Source organism: Solanum pennellii, chromosome 5, assembly GCF_001406875.1.
Source record: "Solanum pennellii chromosome 5, SPENNV200".
Lineage (NCBI taxonomy): Eukaryota > Viridiplantae > Streptophyta > Magnoliopsida > Solanales > Solanaceae > Solanum > Solanum pennellii.
The window spans coordinates 74935662-74955601 of NC_028641.1; the positions used below are offsets into that span (position 1 = coordinate 74935662).

General features: G+C 29.6%; 2 protein-coding genes across 4 annotated transcripts; both read right to left on the reverse strand.

Moving 5' to 3' along the window:
• Positions 1-463: 463 nt before the first annotated feature.
• LOC107020421 (proline transporter 1-like) lies at positions 464-4810 on the reverse strand. 3 transcript variants are annotated; one of them, XM_015220774.2, is made up of 7 exons: positions 4542-4810; positions 3173-3397; positions 2967-3061; positions 2658-2847; positions 2062-2186; positions 1545-1760; positions 464-946 (listed from the first exon to the last, which is right to left on the reverse strand). In XM_015220774.2, the coding sequence occupies exons 2-7, from the start codon at positions 3318-3320 to the stop codon at positions 569-571; spliced, it is 1152 nt and encodes a 383-aa protein (XP_015076260.1). In that variant the 5' UTR covers positions 3321-3397; positions 4542-4810; the 3' UTR covers positions 464-568. The 3 variants fall into 3 exon arrangements, with proteins under 3 accessions (XP_015076260.1, XP_015076259.1, XP_027772939.1); XM_015220773.2 differs by having other exon boundaries at positions 4532-4810; XM_027917138.1 differs by lacking the exon at positions 4542-4810 and having other exon boundaries at positions 2967-3056; positions 3173-3301.
• Positions 4811-6868: 2058 nt separating this feature from the next.
• LOC107018816 (proline transporter 2-like) lies at positions 6869-13189 on the reverse strand. Its single transcript, XM_015219397.2, has 7 exons — positions 12947-13189; positions 9984-10208; positions 9194-9288; positions 8349-8538; positions 8106-8230; positions 7624-7839; positions 6869-7510 (listed from the first exon to the last, which is right to left on the reverse strand). The coding sequence occupies exons 1-7, from the start codon at positions 13071-13073 to the stop codon at positions 7133-7135; spliced, it is 1356 nt and encodes a 451-aa protein (XP_015074883.1). The 5' UTR covers positions 13074-13189; the 3' UTR covers positions 6869-7132.
• Positions 13190-19940: the final 6751 nt, after the last annotated feature.

Genomic DNA, 19940 nt, shown 5'->3' on the forward strand with positions numbered 1-19940 from the left:
ATTATAAAGACAAAATTAAAAATCAACCTATTTAAAGGACAATTCGTGCAATTAAATACTTCTGAATCTGTCCATCGAACCACTTATATTAATAATTTTTGAAAAGAGAATGTGTATAAAACATATATTATCATGTATAATAAGCATAATCTATGCAACAACTAGAAAAGATGAATAGTGAATAGATTAGATTATTTGTGTAAAGATCCAAAATATATCAACCATTCCTTTATAAATTTTACTTGTCTTTTCGAATTGAATATTTAAACATGTTACAAAGTAAGTTTTTATTTGTATGTATAAATGCAAAATGCTTTGTGCACCGTCAATTTCACTGCAATTACTCAATGGAATTAAGTCATGAGGCTTAAAACACAATACAAGGAGAAATCACAATACTTAATAGTAGTCAAATGCTATTTCACATATCAATGTATTACATATTTGTACACCTTTCTCAGAGTTTAAAAAATAAATAATCAAGAAGACACTTTATTAAAACTGAATAATTTAACATTTACATATAAATGACCCCCCAAAAGATGGGTAAATAGTGAAAAAAATAAAATTATAAGTCAGCAAATACATGGTATGTTTTGGAGTCAACTGTGATGAATCTCAGTGCAGCTACAAATGCAGCAACTGCTATGCAACTAAAGAAAATAATATTGAGCCAATGCCAACTCTTCTTTAAAAATGACAACTTTTTTCTCTTAGCAACAATGTACATGTGATTTGGAAGTATAAATGTGAGTGGAAATGTACTGATAGCCCCAGCAAGGTTCATGAAGTCTCCCAAAAAAGGCAAAAGAGCAGACAAGAAAGCTGTAATGGCTATATAACCACCTCTAACAATGATTCTGAAGGCCAAGTTTTTACAAGCCAGTGCACTTCCTGTAACTCCATACTTGGTATCCAAGAACTCGTATGTCGGACTCGCAAATATCTAGGATCATGAAATAGAAGCAAATTAGAGACATTATAGAGGAACTAAACAAGTGCAATCCAGTGCACGAAGCATCCCAAGTTCATGCAGGGTTTGGGGAAGGGTCGTGCCACAAAAGGGTATGATGTAGGTAGACTATCTTGACACAAGCATAAGTGGTTGATCCCATGGCTTGAACCGCTGACCTATAGGTCAGACAGAGACAACTTTACGGTTGCTCTCCAAGGCTTGCCTTCTTATCTGGAACTGTTTCAAGGAAAAAACTTAACGACACCTGGTGTTTACACCAAACTCCAAGGCTTGAACTGGTGACCTATAGGTCAAACGGAGACACCGTTGCTCCAAGGCTTGCCTTCTTATCAGGAGCTGGTGTTTACACCAAACTACATTTCTTTTTTTACCATGGTTAGTAGTAATAGAAGATGAGATGAGAATCGGTATTAGTTAACTGATAACATTTCTATATATAAAGACACATGTTAGTGAATCTATTGTGTTGGTGTAAATACCAGGTATGGCTAGCCTTTTTTCTTGTTTGAATAATGTAACATGAAAATAGCTGTATAAAGACTAAAAGATCAGAGCAGGGAGTAATTACATGCAACGCGATGATAGCTTGCAAGAAAGCAGCAATGTTAGCCATTCCCTTCAACCAAATTGGGCCACTAACATTGTTCAGCAAATAGGAAGATGCACTTGATCCATAAGCCCAATATCCAATGTACGTAACAGCATGCATTGGAATAACTCCTAAAGTGAACTGAAAGTTAAGGGCTTTTATCATGTTATTGACAACTGGTTCTTTCACAGTGGCCTACATGAAAGACACGAGATTACGAGAGTTAAAAAACAATGATCAACAAGAAGAAGAAGATCGCTAGTGTAGTCCCACAAGGGAGGTCGGGGGAGGGTAGAGTACACGCAGACCTTACCCCTACCTTGGGAGGTAGAGAGGTGATACCTGCAGCTGATTATAGAAAGTCAAAACATACATACCAAATTTCAATTATCAAGTCATGTGCCTTAATTCGATACTTTGATTTCACTATAAGTCAGGCTTGCTGAGCAAAAGATAACATGCATAAATAAAGTCTATCGATTTCTAGGTCAGTTACCTGTATCTCGGGAAGCATTCCTGTGTTATACGCAAAAACAAGGTTAGCAGCAGCACCAATTGTTGCCCAAGTCTTACTGTTTTTGGTTCCTGGAATGCTATAGTCTCTAGGAGGTGCCTCAAGACCTGCAATTCAGGATATTCAGAAAGGATGAACCAAGATGGCATTCCTCTTTGAGGAAGCAAAATCTGCGGGCGCAAGGCTATGCTTTCAGTTCCAGGCAAATATGATTTCATGTAGACAGGTTGCTTAATTTATAAAACAAGCCCTGATGCTATGTGTAAGAGGACTAATATTTCGGAAAAAATGCTAAAAAAGGCATAATCAGAGATAATGTAATATTGTGTGACAAATGGGTACCAAGATAATCCTACCCCTCGATACCCAAAATTAGGAGCAAGAATCAGTTTTTCATCAATCTCCTAACTGGAGGACTGGGAGAATCTAGCAGGCAAACCCCACACTCATACACTAAGATACAATCAACTTCACTTTTCAACAATAATGTATAGCAGGAAGGAATAATTACCAGAAAGTACCATCAGTTAGATAAACAGTATGCATATATTGAAAATTTAAATTTGCGTTTGACTCACCGTCTTTAAGAGACAAAGCAATCACTATGCAAATATAAACTAGACTGAAGAATGTTGAGAACCCCAGCCAAATCCTTAAAGCTGACAAATGGGGTATAGCAATGGCAAAAAGGACACACGCCAACCCAGCCACTGCAATGAAGTGTGGCAATTTCATTTGATGGTCATCCCTAAAGAGAACATAGAAAGCCTGCGATCAAGTTGTCGGAATCATGCCATCAGAAAACAAAAAGAATCTGAATGGAATCGTATTCATATGTATAATTCTGCTTGGACATCAATCTAAGTACTAATGCATATTACTATTACCTTTAATGCTTGTCCACCCAAAATGACATATCCAGTATTTATCAAGAAAAGATTTGCATACTGCGATGCCCAGACAAGTGAATAGGCTGTCTGTCCTGTAGCAAACAAAATCCCATTCAGCTAAACCAACGGAATCAAAACCATATAAATCATAAAAGAAGCGTAAGAAGCTTCTATGTATTTGATAAGTTTTCAGCAACACATACCATACATGAATCCCGCAAGGTCTCTATATCTGATATGCCTCCTTCCCCCATATTCATGGAGCTTAGCAATAAGAGTACTAGCATAGAGTGATATAGCTGATGATAAAATCAAACCAACCACACCACCAACCCAACCTAGAGGAACCATAATTAGGCCAGCATATCCGAGAGCAAAGGCACTGTTGATACCAGTGCTCAAAACAACTCCTACCTGAAACCATGAATCTGCAGCTTGCACAACAGGTAAAATGATCACAATCTACTATAGATCAGCAGACAATTTATCGCAAGAATCATAATTTGCAAATATCATATTGTAATGTTCTCGGCACCTTTTTCTTCTGCTCATATACATCTTAATAGGATTGAAGATAACAAAAGTACGATATTTTGCTGACAAACTCAAAAATCTTATTTTACCACATATTTGGTAACTCAGTTCTAGTACATTAATCACACGGGGAATGAAAACATTACAATCTATGTAACTAGTAGGTACTGCACCATGTCTATGAATTATACAAGTGTATCACTTGGTTTGCAGTTTATTAATTGGATAAAAGTGAATGGAAATGTTATCCAGAGATGCAAAGGTGGAATCAAGATTCGAACTTTATGACTCAAGTTCGGGATTCACCACACACCATTTAATCTACTGGGATTGAACTCATTAGTTTTGTCTCAAGGCCTGTATTTCAATATGTATAACTAATCTATCCAGAACCAAGGAAGCAAAAAATATTCTGATTCAGAGACTATATATTGAAAATCCTCGCTCCACCTCTAATCACAAGACTTGTCATACAAAAAGGTGCATTTGAAATTAACCTCACAGAAACATGAGAGTGTTATGCAGAAAAGAAGACATTAATCTTGCTTGCTCATTTACATCATTAGGGGTCTAATTAAAACATCAACCTCGTTAAGGTAAAATATCTCATAATTAAGCCTATAATAAATTTACTATCATAAATCACCTTATCCAATCCAACTTGGAATTAAAGGGAGCTACTTCTGAGTTAAACTTGGAGATAGAAATCTTCTTTCCTTTCTCAACGATGAAGTAAGATCAAACTCATTAGCTTATTATCCTAGATCGAACAAGTTAATTGAACCCCTTTTTTACGTTCCATCTTGTTCAAAAATATCATTGACTAATAGGTATGCTCTGTTTAACGGCTTAAGCTTTTAGATTAGATAGTCACACACTTCAATATGATATCAGAGCAGGTCGAATCTCATCGTCACTCAAAGAATTTCCACGTGTTTGACCAATAATAATAACATATCATACATTTATGAATATAATCTAAGCATAAATCTAAAAACCCAAAAGAGTATTTTATAAAAGAAAGAGACCATTACTAACTTGATGTGCAGAATTAGGAATATGAATAGCCAATTTATCATCGTTGTGCACATTTGGTAGAAGGGGATGATGAAACGACGTCGTTGCCATCGAAAATCAAAAAAAGGTCTAAACAGCAAAAGCTCAATTCTCTTTCAGCTATGGCTTCCTCTGTTAATTCAATTATAGTGAAATGGGTATGGGTTTTTCCTATTTGTAATTGCAGATATTATTTGCCATTGTTGTCCCACTTGCTTCCTCCATGATATCACTGCACAGTGATGGGTGATTTTGATAGCTTGGAGTGTTAGTTTTATATTAATCCTTACTCGTGACCGAGTTAGAATTTTCACCAAAAAATTTCAGATTAAAATAAGTAAACTAAAGGAACAAATTCGGGATCCAACCCCCCTCTCTATATATATAAAATAAATTGTTTTAATTATATACATATTTTTTCGAATGAATTCCTCGATTTTATTTGACTTCGTGTATATTGTTATCTATTACTTTTTCAGTTATTGCGTACGTTTGCAAGGTTTTTATACGGTTGATTCAATATCTGAAGCATTTTCGTGATTTAAAATTAAAAATAAATATAAAAGGTTTTGATTTATAGTATTTATTTGAATTATTGTATCTGTTAAAATTTAATAAAAAAGTAAAGTAGGTTTTGATTTATATAAGCAGTTGGTATAATTTTTTATTTTTTTATAAATATTTATAATAATTTTATTATTATTAAAAACTAAAGCCTATAAGGTTGCTTCTATTTTTAATTGATTGCGGTTGGCAACATAAAATATCATGTACAACATTCTTTGTTATTTAATGAATCATCAACAATTTTTTTTGGTTACCTAATATCTTTGATGTGACAATTTAAATATTTTATTTGAGTCTAGAATATAAACTTTTTATTTTATTTTTAAAAAAAAGTCTTATACGAGATATTGAAATTATTTTATATATTATTAAATTATATATATTATATATGTGATAAAAAGAATTATTTTAAACATAAGTTGATGTCACACCTAAGAGTGGCCATATATATATAACGAAAAGAATCATTTTAAACATAAGTTGATGTCACACCTAAGAGAGGCCATAAATAATCAAAAAATGAATCACCAAATTAGGATGCACTACTTTAAGAATTGATTTTTAGTGTCAATTAATTAACGGTAATAGTTCAATTATCGTTAAATGTGTATTTTTAGCGATAATTAATACTTTTTATATATATGTCTCAAAAGCATTTAACGACATTGGACTTAATGACACTTAACTGATGTCGATAAAGACTTTAGCGCTCTTTATTGATGTGTCTATTTATTATTGCTAAAAGTTACTTTTGTTATAGTAATGTATCGTAACTGTTTGAATTGTATTTTCTTTTAATACGTAATTATTGAACTTTAAAAATATCAAATAAAAAATTGAACATCCCCTACCTATAAATTGTTTACCATATATATAGGTAACATTAACGAGTGATTTGATGTCTTGATTGACGTATGCCAACAAATTCATAATGTTAGAACTCGAGAATTGATATCTAACCTATATACATTGTTTCTCCAAAAGCTAGCATTCAAATATTGGACAAATTATGAATATGTCTTGTCAAAATAGTTTTTCCTTTCATACGTAAGTATCGAAATTTGATTTACTAATATTTGATATCTACTTTCAGCTATCGATCAAACTGAATTTGACAATATCAAACCAAATATCAAATGCTCACTTCTAGTCACACCAATTTGTCCTTATTTCTCTGTTATTCTTAAATTCTTTATCGAGTCAAAAAAGTAACACATAAATTGAAACGAATGAAGTACACGATGGTTTATGCATTCATATCCACTAATCTGTATTGTTAGGTTACATTAGAATTACATCTTTTTTCAGAATTACAAGAAGCAAAAGAAGATGTAGGAGATAACTTATTTTGAGTTTGTATAAAGGATTCTAGGTGCAACACATGGGGTCTGTGTAATCCTGCGAATTGAGTCTGTCTGAGAAGTGTAGAGTATACGTAAACTTATCCCTATCTTGAGAGATAGAGATATTGTTTTCGATGAAGTCAATTTACTTAACACCGTTATATTGACAACATATTGTAGTGGGAAAATGGCACAAGCAATATATTATGAAGATATAGGTTATGACCGAGTACAAGGGCGTAGCTATGTATACCCAGGGGTGGTTAGTTTGAACACTCTTCATCGGAAAATGATGCAACATGTGTAGGTCAAATGTCACTTTTCATATCCTTGAACGTCCTTTACAAAATGTCTGACTTGGCTAAGTTATCAATGAAGAGCATGTGAATTTGAGAGTCGTTTTAAGAAAATTGAAAATGTGTTCATTGATCAAACACGCGTTAAGGTCCTCAAGTTTACAACACGAAATGATGAACATGATCTCCTTCCCACATTTCATCCAAGTGATCAATATGAATCGGTTTGATGATATATATCATTCATCCAATATACAAACATACATATACCTCTCTGAGGCCGGGGAGACTTGAGGAAGTTGATATTAACTTGAACGTTAAATGAATAAGACGAGGGACATTCCCCTCGATGTTATGACACAGGAAGTTACAAATCAGCAAACGTATGGTAGGTTTTCGAGTCCACTGCTATAAGCCTGAAAGCAGCTACTAATGCAGCAGCAGCTAAGGCGCTGAAAAAGATAACGTTGAGCAAATGCCAACTCTTCTGTAGTGAAGATAGATTCTTTTTCATGGAAATCATATACATGTGGTTTGGAAGAATAAACGTGAGTGGAATCGCGCTGATAGCACCAGAAAGGCTCATGAAATCTCCCAAGAAAGGTAATAGAGCAGATAGGAAAGTAGTGAGCGCGAGATAACCTCCTCTGACTAGAGTTCTGAATGCCAGGTTCCGAATAGCAAGTGCACTTCCTTTGATGTCGTATTTGGTATCCAAGTACTCATACGCTGGACTTGCAAATATCTATAATGAACAAAAACAAGGCAATGCAACATGAGGACAGCGCGATCATATACTGTTAGTGTATAAAAGTTGAACTCAATACTATAAGATCAGCAACGCGAAAAGACTAATACATGTAAAGCTATGATGGCTTGCAAGAATGCAGTAATGTTGGCGAGTGCCTTAGCCCAAACTGGACCGCTGACATTGTTGAGCAAATAGGGCGTTGAACTGGATCCATACGCCCAGTATCCAACATAAGTAACAACATGAACAGGTACAGATCCTATACTAAACTGAAAATACAGGGCTTTCAACATGTTGTCCACAGCAGGTGCTCTCACAGTAGCCTGAAAGATTTAACGAAATTCGTCAGAATCAAATTATAACATCACATGAAAATGATTCGTCGTGTAAAGTACTTCAAGCAGAGGTCATAGTCTAAATAGAGCTGAGTTCATCAACAACAACATACTCAGTATAGTCGTCCATGCAAGTGGGGCCTCGAGAGGGTAGATCGTACATAGACCTTACTCCTTACTCCTACCTAAACTGTTTCTGATAGACACTCGACTCAAGGAAAGCAAAAACACAACATTTACGAAGACATTAATACCTGGATCTCTGGAATCATTCCTGTGTTGAATACAAAAATAAGACTTCCAGCTGCACCAGCAGTTGTAAAAACTCTGCTTATTTTCGATCCCGGAATACTATAGTCTCTAGGAGGAGAATTAATACCTGCAATGTACCAACAACAACAACAACAACAAAAAACTCTGGTTATTTACATATAATGCAACAACATCTATGCGTACGCGAAGATAATATATTTAACTGTCACATTTTGTATGCATACCATCTCTAAGAGCCAACACAAAGACTATAGTGAGATAAATTAGACTGAATGCAGATGAAATCGCCAGCCAAACACGTAACGATGACAATGTAGGAACAGCAATGGCGAAAAACACGCATGCTAATCCAGCAATCGCGATGAAATATGCTAGCTTCATCCGATGATCGTCCTTAAAGAGAAGATAGAAAGCCTGCCAATTATACACACACAAAAAAAAAGTTTGTTTCAGAATTAACATTTTTTGTATGTGTGAGGAACATTACGAAGGACGGGTGGATCAAAGAGAAGGACTGACAAACTTATAGACGTATAAGTTTCATAAGAAGAGGTGCATATGACACTTTCGACTGACAGACGTATAGGTTGACAAATAAGACGAATATAAGTTCACATGGTACGCCCGCTTCTGGGCTCAATGTGGCATAACTCGAGGGACAAATCCGTGAGGTCTACACAAAACGTACGATATGATCTTGGATGCTAGGCTATGTTGCTCACACTCTTCAAAGTGTGATGTGTTCACTATATCAAAAACGATCATTAGCGGCAATTAATTCTTAATTGCCGCTAAATATGTATTTTTTAGCGGTAATTAATATTCTTTGTATATGTCACTAAAGCTTTTAGCGATATTGGTTCTAATGACACTTAACTAATGCTGGTAAAGACTTTAGCACTCTTTATTAATCTCAATATTTACTGCCGCTAAAAGTTGTTTTTGTTGTATTGGTTGCATCTGTCAGATTCGTCAAAAATAGTGCATTTTTAAAGTATTGTCTCGACGTAGTAACATTTTTGAAGAGTGCGAGTAACACAGACGGAAGGTAGGGGACTGTATCATATACCTTTAAGGCCTGTCCACCTAAAATGATAAATCCAATATTTATCAAGAAAAGATTAGCATACTGCGATGCCCACACAATTGCATAAGCTGTACGACCTGCAATATTAGCAAAGTCAAAGGAATTAAAATCTTATAAACATCAAAATGTATGTTTGGTTTTGATTCAGTTTTTCGTCACACAAATATTTATAACTTATTTTAGATATTTATTAAGAGTTGATGATCTAAAAACACACGTGAAATATCACATTTTCACGAGTTTTCTACATGAGCTATCACGTGAAACACTTTTCCTACCAAAACTATTTAGTACCAACTATTTATCAAAACACATCTGCATTATGAGTTGTTCCCTTTTACTACTCGACTATCACCATGGTTCAAGTAGGAAAAGGAAACAAAAGATAGTTGATGTGTGCCATGATAATAGTTGATGATAGTTTAGGTAGAAAATGCGAATACTGATAGTTCAGATACACGAAACTCGCAAAAACATACTCCCTATGTTCATAAAAAAAAATATGATCCAGTTTGACTTGACACGGAATTCAAGAAAAATAAAGAAGACTTTTGATTAATCTTATGGTCATAAATTAAAGTTATTTTTCACACGTACCAAAATGTCCTTTAATCTTGTGACTTTAAATATGTCACGTAAAAATGTGATTGTCAAAAAAGAAAAGAATGTCACTCTTTTTTAAACTGATCGATAGAGTAATGCTTTATGTCTGTCATGTGTTCTACAATAAAATTTCGTATTCAATCAAATACCGTCACGCGATCGTACATACCATACAAAAATCCTGCAAGATCTCTGAATCTAATATGCCTTTTTCCACCATATTCATGAATCTTGGCCATAAGAGTACTTGCATATAATGAAATGAGTGTTGATAAAACAAGACCAATAACACCACCAGTCCAGCCAAGAGGAACCATGATTGTGCCAGCATATCCTAGTGCATAGGCACTGTTGATACCAGTGCTCAAAACAACTCCCACTTGAAACCATGAATCTACATTTTTTTTCAAAACACACACATCATTATTTGGTTTTGAAAACATTATAATATTATCGTATCAATTTAATTCGGTATGATTCGATACATTGAAGTTCAATTTCAATATTCTAAGGTAGGGTAAATCAGTAATCATAGTTTGTTCAACTTTGACCAGTATATCTATACTCGTATAATAGAGTAGTATAACTTCGATAATTAAGAAAATGTCAAAGATGTATTATACTAATATATTACACATGTAGAAATATATATTCAGTACAAACAACTCTTTTTATTAATCATGATCAGTTAAAATTCAAGTACATATTTATCAAAATAGAATAGTGAAACTTTCACATTATATATGTGTAACTATATATTTCGGTGTATTATTTCTAAATACCAAATATTATATCGAATATCAAATAAAAAATATACATCATATACCATATCAAATACTATAATACCAAAACTGCGATAATGAAAATTTCAATTTGATATGATAATTCGGTATATATCATATCATGTTCACCCCTAATGTTAACATATTGTCGCAATTTGATTTTAAGTTCTCATTTAACCATAGATTTTGAAGTTGAAATTTAAAGAAATTGAGTTTTTGAAATAATAATTTAACCAAACATATCTTAAACGAAAGTCATAAATCCAAACTTATTTATTTTAAAAAATAATTATGAGATTTATCTTAATTTTTTATTTATATATTTTTATCGATTCTATTCACTTGATTAAAATTAAAAGCCAGAACAATAAAAGATTAATAACAAATTATAAGTTAGAAAAAAAAATCTATTTTTATTTTAGGAAAAAAATATCAAGGAGAAACACTATTATGTTTCTTATAGAACCAAACTCATGGATGTAAATTAATGTTTGATTTGATTTTGTTTAAAAGTTGAAAATCATTTAAATTAATTTAATGCAAATAAAAAAATCAATCAAGATCAAATCACCATCACCCCTACGTATAATAATTGACGTCTTAGTTTTTTTTTTAAAAAGTTAATTGTTTTATACGAAGAATTTAATTTAGTAAAACAACTAATAATATTTACGATAAAATATAACGATTTTGACTATGATGTATGTTTTAATTTTTATGAAGAGTTCAATTTTGGTCAGCAGCTCAACATGACCGTCTTTCTATAACTATTCACATTTGTCCACATTTCGAAAACGATAACTATAGTACGTTATCTGTTTCATATTATTTGACTTTTGTTAAATTATCACATGACTTATTAATATGTTAATTGAAATATATTTTATTAAATTAATTCTATTAATAATATGTTAATTATTGCTATATAATATAATTATTTGATACTAAAAATAATATGAAGAAAAAAGACATTCTTTAATTTGCTCATTAAAAGTAAAATAAAATGTCAATTTTTTCTATTGAAATTGCGTAAAATAAAATATAAGAGTGAATATATAATAAGTCCATAAAAAGGAGACTCCAATGGAAATGATTTTTATAGATTTGTATCATCAAATTGTTGACATTTACTATTTGGACTAAATTAGTTGGCAGATTTCTATATAAAAAGTAATATATTATAAAAATGAAATAATCGAATAATAATATTGAAATAGATCTTTATAGATTTAAACAGAATTAAATCGTTGATTTTTACGATCAATCAAACAAAAGTTAATAAATTCCTAAGCATCCTCATTTGATATTAATAATAATGATAATAATAATTCATTTATAAGCAATTTCTGTCTTCAATTTTAAGATCACATGATTTAAGTAATACGATAAAAAGATTCAAAAATATATTAAAAATATAAATCATAAAATATAACTATTACATAAAAAGTTGACGTAAGACTTCAATGAAAAGATCATTAAAAGAATATATAATCAAATTGTTGACTTCTAAGATCCCAAATCCCAGGCAATTTGATTCAAAATAATGAATAATTTTGATGTTCCATGTTAATTGTTTAAGTTATTTAAAATAATTATTTTAAATAACTTACTTGTTAATTTATAAAATGTTTACGTTATTCGCACTAATTATTTTAAATAGATTACTTGTTAATTTATTAAATCAAAAGAGAACTAGTCGTTAAAAATTATAATTTATTTTAATAAATTTATAAAATTCGATAAAAATATATTTAAGAAGTAAATTAGTGAAACATTATGAATTAAACCTATATTCAGTAAAAAAAAATAATTATAATAAGTAAATTGTTTTTTTTATTAGGGAAAATGCACAAGTATCCCCTAAATTATGACTGAAATTTCAGAAATACACCTGAACTAAACTAAGATCCTATTGCCCCAACCCTCCCCCCTCCTTTTTTTGTAATTTTGTGTATCTTTTTGGCTTACGTGACATCCAAATATCTCTCACGTGCTTCAATTACGTGGAGTCATGGAGTGTGTCACGTAAGACAAAATTACAAAAAAAAAGTTCAAAAAAATAATAAAACCTTATTTTTGTTGCTAAAAAGTAAAAAAGATATATCGAATTAGTTTTAACCGTTGAATAATTTTAGTTATTATCAATCTGAAGTACTTGAGAGTATTTCAACTGGATGAATTCTAATGAAAGAATTAATTAAGTCATTATCAATAACTTTTTTTAACGAGAAACTTATTAAGACATGACTTATATTTTCTGTCAATCATGATATATATACGAATCTATTAAATTTTTTAATGAAGTTGATTGAAAACTACGAACTTATACATCATATCGGATTAAAGTTACCTGTTCCAATTTGATGAAGAGTTTGAGGAACTTCAACTTCTAAAGCCACAATATGATGATCCATTTCCTGTGGATTTGAAGGACTTGAAATTACTGGCATTTCCTCCCTATGTTCAATTCTATTCATTTTTTTTTTTCGAAAAAAAAAATATTTTTATTTTCTTAGATAAATTTTCAATGGAAAATTCCAAAAGAAAGTTGTATTTTAGATATATGAATGGCTGAATGATGTATTTATTCACAATTAGTGGTAGTTGGAAGTAGGGCATTTTGACTATATATATTGAGTAGATAGATTATTTCTTGTTTTTTAATTAAAAAGTACAAAATGATTGTTTCTTATTTCTTTTTCTTTTTCTTTTTGCATCCAGCTCTATACTAATTTTTAAGTCGATTGTGACGCACATGACAGAGGACAAGCTAACGAGGAGGAGTATAAACAAGAGTATTGTTTGAAGGCGTAAAGTCAACACTAAATAAAGAATTTTGTGATAGTTGTTTAATAGTAATAGTAAAAAGTGTTACTAAATTATATTTAGCGTGAAATTATATAATACAGATATTTATAGCAAGTAATCTATATACTATCACTAATATCTCTTTTATTGTAGTGAAAGAGGCTTTTCACATAGTCGTCACGTTGCGGTACTCAATTCATAAGATTTGTTGGACCAATATGAGCAATATGTGTGTGTCATTTAAGATTTTGCACGGTTTTTAAAAAAGACAAATATTACCTTTATTGTACGAGTATATATTTAACTAATGAAGGATATAATTAATTAGCAACTATGAGTTCACTCAAATATAATATTTTGACAAAAGGATATTGATATACAAGTGAAAGAAATTCACATTTTTTTCTTTTTGATGTTTATATTTGGATTGTTTTCGTAATGATTTTTTGATGATAAAAATTAAAGTTAGTATAGTCAAAGAAATTAGGCCAAAATTGGTATATTTCCTAAATTAAATACCTATATCCATTCTAAAGCCGTCCTAAAGACAACTAATTACTATATGAAAATATAAATGGAAGGTTTAGAAATATTTCATTCGATCAACTAGTTCTTTCGCACTTAGATTTCATATTTGATAATATTTTTCATGTAAAAATAAATGAAATAATAATTTTAACGACATAATATATTTTAGAAAAAAATATTATATGATTTTGATCCCAAAAAAATGGCATCATATCAAGTTATAATATTTTTAAATATTTTAGAGCCAATAATTTAGTGGGACAAGTATGAAGACATTGAAGGGGTAGCTTTGTGCCATAAATATTCAAATTGAGCAGCACATAATTAATTTTTAGGGAGAATGCGCAATTATTTTTTAGACTATGATTTCGAAATCTCAGAGATACACTTTAGTTCTAAGGTTCTATTCCTTCTAAATTTATTTATTTATTGTAATTTTGTACGCCTTTTGTCTTATGTAGCACACCGTTATTTTACGCAATTGAGGCGCATGAAAGATATTTGAATATCACGTGAGCTAAAAAGGTGCACAAAATTAAAAAAGAAGATAAATTCAGAAGAATAATAGAACCTTAATTTAGTTAATAGATATTTCTAAGATTTTAATCATAATCTAATGTACTTGTGCATTTTTCCTAATTTTTAAGACGAGTTAGAAGGTGATTGATCACGTGTAAATTAATTTTGTGAGGGCCATGTGGCTCTTAGATTTTTGGTAGTGCGAAGAAAGTGAACATTACAAAGTTTGACATTACAAGTTAATTAGAAAAAAAAGTTTATATATATATATATATATATAATATTTGACAGAGATATATAAAATTTGGAAAAGATAGGTGCATGGTTAAAAAAAATGTATCTTAAATATAAATTTTATTGATTTGATTTTTAAGTTCTTAATATAAATTAATAAATTTTAAAAATTATAGATTTAAAATATATAATATTACTAGTTTTAAATTTTAACATCAGGGGCGGACCCACTCTTGGCCGGGTGTATCAAGCGACACCCCTTCGCTAAAATTATATTATATATAGAGGTCAAATTTTAATTTTAAAAATATATATATTAGCATTAACAACATCTGACACAAACGAAAGGTTTAATTTAGTGATTAAAATGTTGCAAAAGTTTCTTAGAATTGATAGGTGCAAGCCTTGTTCGGCCTAATAATTATTGTTTTTATTTTCTAACTACAATTATTGTCACTGCGTCATACTGCTTCCACCACTGTTTTAACATATACATCTGATTTAATTATATAAAGATTTTACAATGCTAAAAAATTTAGAAATTTTCAATGTAACACACTTAATATTTTTGAATGATTATTGAAAAAAAATAAAATAAAAATTAATTAACTATTATATAATCTAGTAAAAAAATATAAATTCACGTTAACCCACGACGCCCCCTCAAAATACGCCATTTAATTCAAATTAAATATGGTGCTGAGAATTCCACGTTTTTCAATTAGAGAGTATTGCATAGAAAAATATCAAAGATCGTTTTGGGAGTTCTCTCTCCAATAATTGCATTATCTTTTTTCTAATAGAAAAATTATACTAATTCGTCCCCTTTTATTTGTCATGTTATTTTTTTGAAAGTCAATTTGGCTAATTTTTAAAGTTAATTTAGATTAAATTAATTGATATCTTAAACAAAAAAAATTAGATATTCAAAAATTATACAAAAAGTGATATACATTGCATTTTTTTACATATTAATATGATGAAAAAATATATCGTAAAATATAAGTCAAAACTTTTATAGTTTGACTCTAAAAATGAAAAATATGACAACTAATAATAAACAGAGGAAGTATAATTCAACAGTAAGAACTTTCAAAAACAATACGTAAAAGTATATAAAAACATATCATTCAAACATATTTAATGTCTGCGATCACAAAGATGAATTTAAAATTTAAAATTTATGAATTTATATAATAATTTCAAATTAATAATTATAATTAGAGATATAACAGTAAAAAATTATAAATATTTGATTAAATTTGTATAAAAGTCACTAAATTTATCTAAATAAAAAATTTAAAATTTTATATATTTTTATAATGATTTTAGGTTATTATATAATATATAATAACTCACAGCGTCTTGTTAAATTTTCGTTGTATAATTAGTCTATGCAAAAATTATTAAATTATCGTAAATTCATATACTATACTCTGAATTTTTATTTATATATGTGAACATATAATTCAAATTTTAGATCTGCGCAATACGCGTGAAGGAATTTAAATTGTATTATGGTAGACCATAATTATTAAATGTTGCAGGCAAAGTAGTTGTAGCAAAAAATAAATACAATAATATGTTTACTGCCGTTGACTGTTTACATTATGATTTTCATATGATTATAAATAGTTTTTTTTTTTAAATAATCATAAAAAGTAACATGATAACTATAATTTATAAATAGTTTTAAGTTTTTGTGTGTCGGTATTATGTAGTTATTTGTTGTCAACTTAAAATGATTTAATTTTTTTTTTTACAAATAATAGTAAAGTATAATTTTTTTGGGGTGTAAATAAAAGGCATAATACGTCTTAGAATTTGAGGGGTAAGCCTTGAGCGTAAAAGCAAAACCTCTGAATAAAAAAAACATATAAATTTATTTTTTGGTTGTTCGAAAAATATTTTCCTATTGTTTATTATTATTGATGATGATATTTATGTTGGGATATATATTATTAACCCCATATGTTAAGAAATAATATTTTGTTATAGAATAAATATTTGCTCAATTTTAATAGATCATATATTCGTTTATGCTGTTTATTTACTTATATAGTAGATGATTTGGTGTGTAGAATTTTAGCTTATATACAGAGGATTAAATCAATATATAAGTATAAAGTTTTTTGTTTACAATCTAGGATGGAAATTGAACGTGTCATTGGTATGATTGTATCACAAGATTATATGTAATTTATCTTCATTATGGAACGATATATATAGTTCCAACTTCTTGTGCTAGTGCATTTTGTATGTATTGAACGAAACCGAGTAGAGATAGTTGTTTTAGACCGACTGACAAAATCATATCCTCCCAACTATTAAATGTACTTATATTTTCTTAATCCGATCCTGATATAACTATTATGATCTGTGTATATTAATTATCATTTTGATTTATTAAAAAGTGAGATTCTGAGATGGTTCAATATGCCTGGTAAGTTGGATGATAATAATATATATTGGTGAAATAATAAGTTAGTTGATCAAATTCATGTCTCGTTATAGAGATTGATTGATATGCCTTTTTGAGAAACTTATAAGTTTTCATTGTGTCAAATCTTGCAAGTGGATTTATAAATCTAACACATGAAATAAGTTAAGTAGTGCTCTAAAGGAAATTAATAATTAAATTAAATTCGTCAGTAATTTAATTTTTTTATTAGAATCTGAAATCTTAACATGGGAAATTACATAAGTTTTTAATGGGAAATTACGAAATATAAGTAGAGGAGTGCAATTACGAATTTTTAGTGGAATGATTAGTAATTTATTATGGTAAGAATAGTTCAAATTAATAATTTGAAATTATTTGCATTATAGGAACTCTCAGTAATTAATTTTGTAGTCCCTATAGTGCCCATATTAAACTAGAACTCAAAATTCTAATTCTAAAGGTAAAACGGGAGAGGCGTTACAAAGAAAACTAATGTGTATTTTTCAGTCGAAGAAAAATAACGTGTTTTAATTCTCCTCTTTAGACTGGAAAGAAATCTCTATAATCAGGAATTCTTCTAACCCTAGAAAATGGAAGTTTTCTATTTATGCTTGTCCGTATTGAGAGAGTTCAGATGGAATCTCTGTGTCATAGCTATTGTCTATCTTGTAGATTCGCTTGAAAGTCTGTTTAATTTGAAGATTTGCTTGAAGGTATCTACTCATGCTTTAAGAGGTATTTATCGAATTAAATATAGGAAAATTTATGTGTTCTAACATAAACGATATTTATTATCTATTATTCATGCAAGTAGTAAAGTTCATGATATGCGTGCATATTAATTTTTTGAACAATTGACATTAAGAATCATACTTAGCGGTGCAAACACATGTTTGGTCTTGTGTGATTTTAAAATTTGTTTTTTATTTCTTAATTACAAAGGAAATTGTTGATAATGTAAACTAGGCAATGTGAAGGCTGATTTAACATATTAAAATTAAATGGTTTCTACCAATTGTTGTCCAGATTGCTTCAATTTTATTCAATTTAATATGCTTCTCTTAGTTACCTAATTACAATTTAAAATTCACATGTGTGCACATGTGTGCCTTGTTTCTTCAATAATTAGAAAGTTTTTTCTTATTTGTATGGGCATAAAATTTCTCTTTCTCACATGTATATAATAACACGTAAATATATTAAGAATATTATAATTAATAAATGGTTATCATTAAGTGGTTTGTTTATTTGGTTATTAGAAGTTCTTAATATTATATATATTTGAGATTACAATATGTGAATTGATAATAATGATAAATAAATAGGATCTACGAAAGTTATCTATTTATTTGAGTCGTTAAAAATATCCTTAATATATCATGTATGGTTTGTTCTTCATAAATGTATACTAGCAAATGTTTGTTAGATTTACCATTAGATACTAGGAACACTTAAATTAATTAATGAGAAGAGATATTAAAGATTTTCATCGATTTAAAGGGATAAATATAATATCTTGAATTCTCGAGTGTATTAATTGAGAGAACAATATGTTGTAATTAGTTATGTGTCTTAGCAGAAAGACAGGATACAAAGTATGTTTTGTACTCATGAGATAATTATTAAAAAGAGAATAAAAATGTGAATCAAGTTGTTTTAATTTTTAACTATGCTTGAAACAATTATTTTTTCAAATTTGGTCATAGTTAAGGTGGTCATGAATTTTATGACATCTGATTTACTTGACATTTGATGGTTCCAACGAAAATCGTTTAGATGGTTTTAAATAGTTTGTCGGATTAAAATTTGATTCAAGTATGATAAGATCATTCTTTATATCAATTATGTTTATGTTAAATTTGGAACATGATTACACGTGGCGATTTAATATGTGTTGATATGTGATAAGAATGTAGTTCATATTGTTTTAATTTCTTAAGATGTTTAAATCACTTAAATTTGAATATGGTCATAGAGTTGGAAATAAATATTTTTATAGACTCCAATTGACTTGAAATTTAGTAAGTTCATTGATAACGTCCTAGTAAGAAATATTCATCGCAATGTGGTTATATTTTTTTGAGGTCGTTTAAATGATTTAAAAGTTATTCTTTGAAATTAAAATGTGATTTCGTATGAATAACATCCTTTATATTGATTTTATTTATGCTATATGTGGTACATAACTGCACGTGATGAGTTAACATAAATTCATATTAGACAAGGATGAAGATCTGTTCATTTTTCCTCAAATCTTTTGAATCTGAATTTGATCATAGCTTTGGAGATAAATATTAATTTTGAACTCTGATTGATTTGAAATTCGGTAGGTTCATTAGAAACGATCAAATTTTGACATACTCATTGTTATGCGGTGTTTTGGTAATTTGAGGTCGTTCAAATGGTGTTTTTAGATAATTTTGTATCTTGAAAATCAATTTGACCAAAAAATTACTCGATTATGATATAGTGGTGATAGAGTTCTTCTCTATAGTCTTCATGACTAAATTTAAATGGAGTATTAAGTTCATGTGTTGGCTTAGACCTTCCTCCTATCGGATGAAACTAATACAAGTCATTATAGTTTAATTTCTAGTTTTGATTATCTGTATTACTCTCCTAAATTGAGTAATATTTGATTGGATCTAGGGATAATGATATTCACTTGACTTAAATTGACATATACTCTCCATCCGAGGTAGCTTTTGTTCTAAATTTTGTTGAAGTAAATATCTGACACCACATATTTATGTTGCATGAGTAGTCATTTTTTCATCAAAATTTATCGTCCAAGATGCATGTATATCTATGA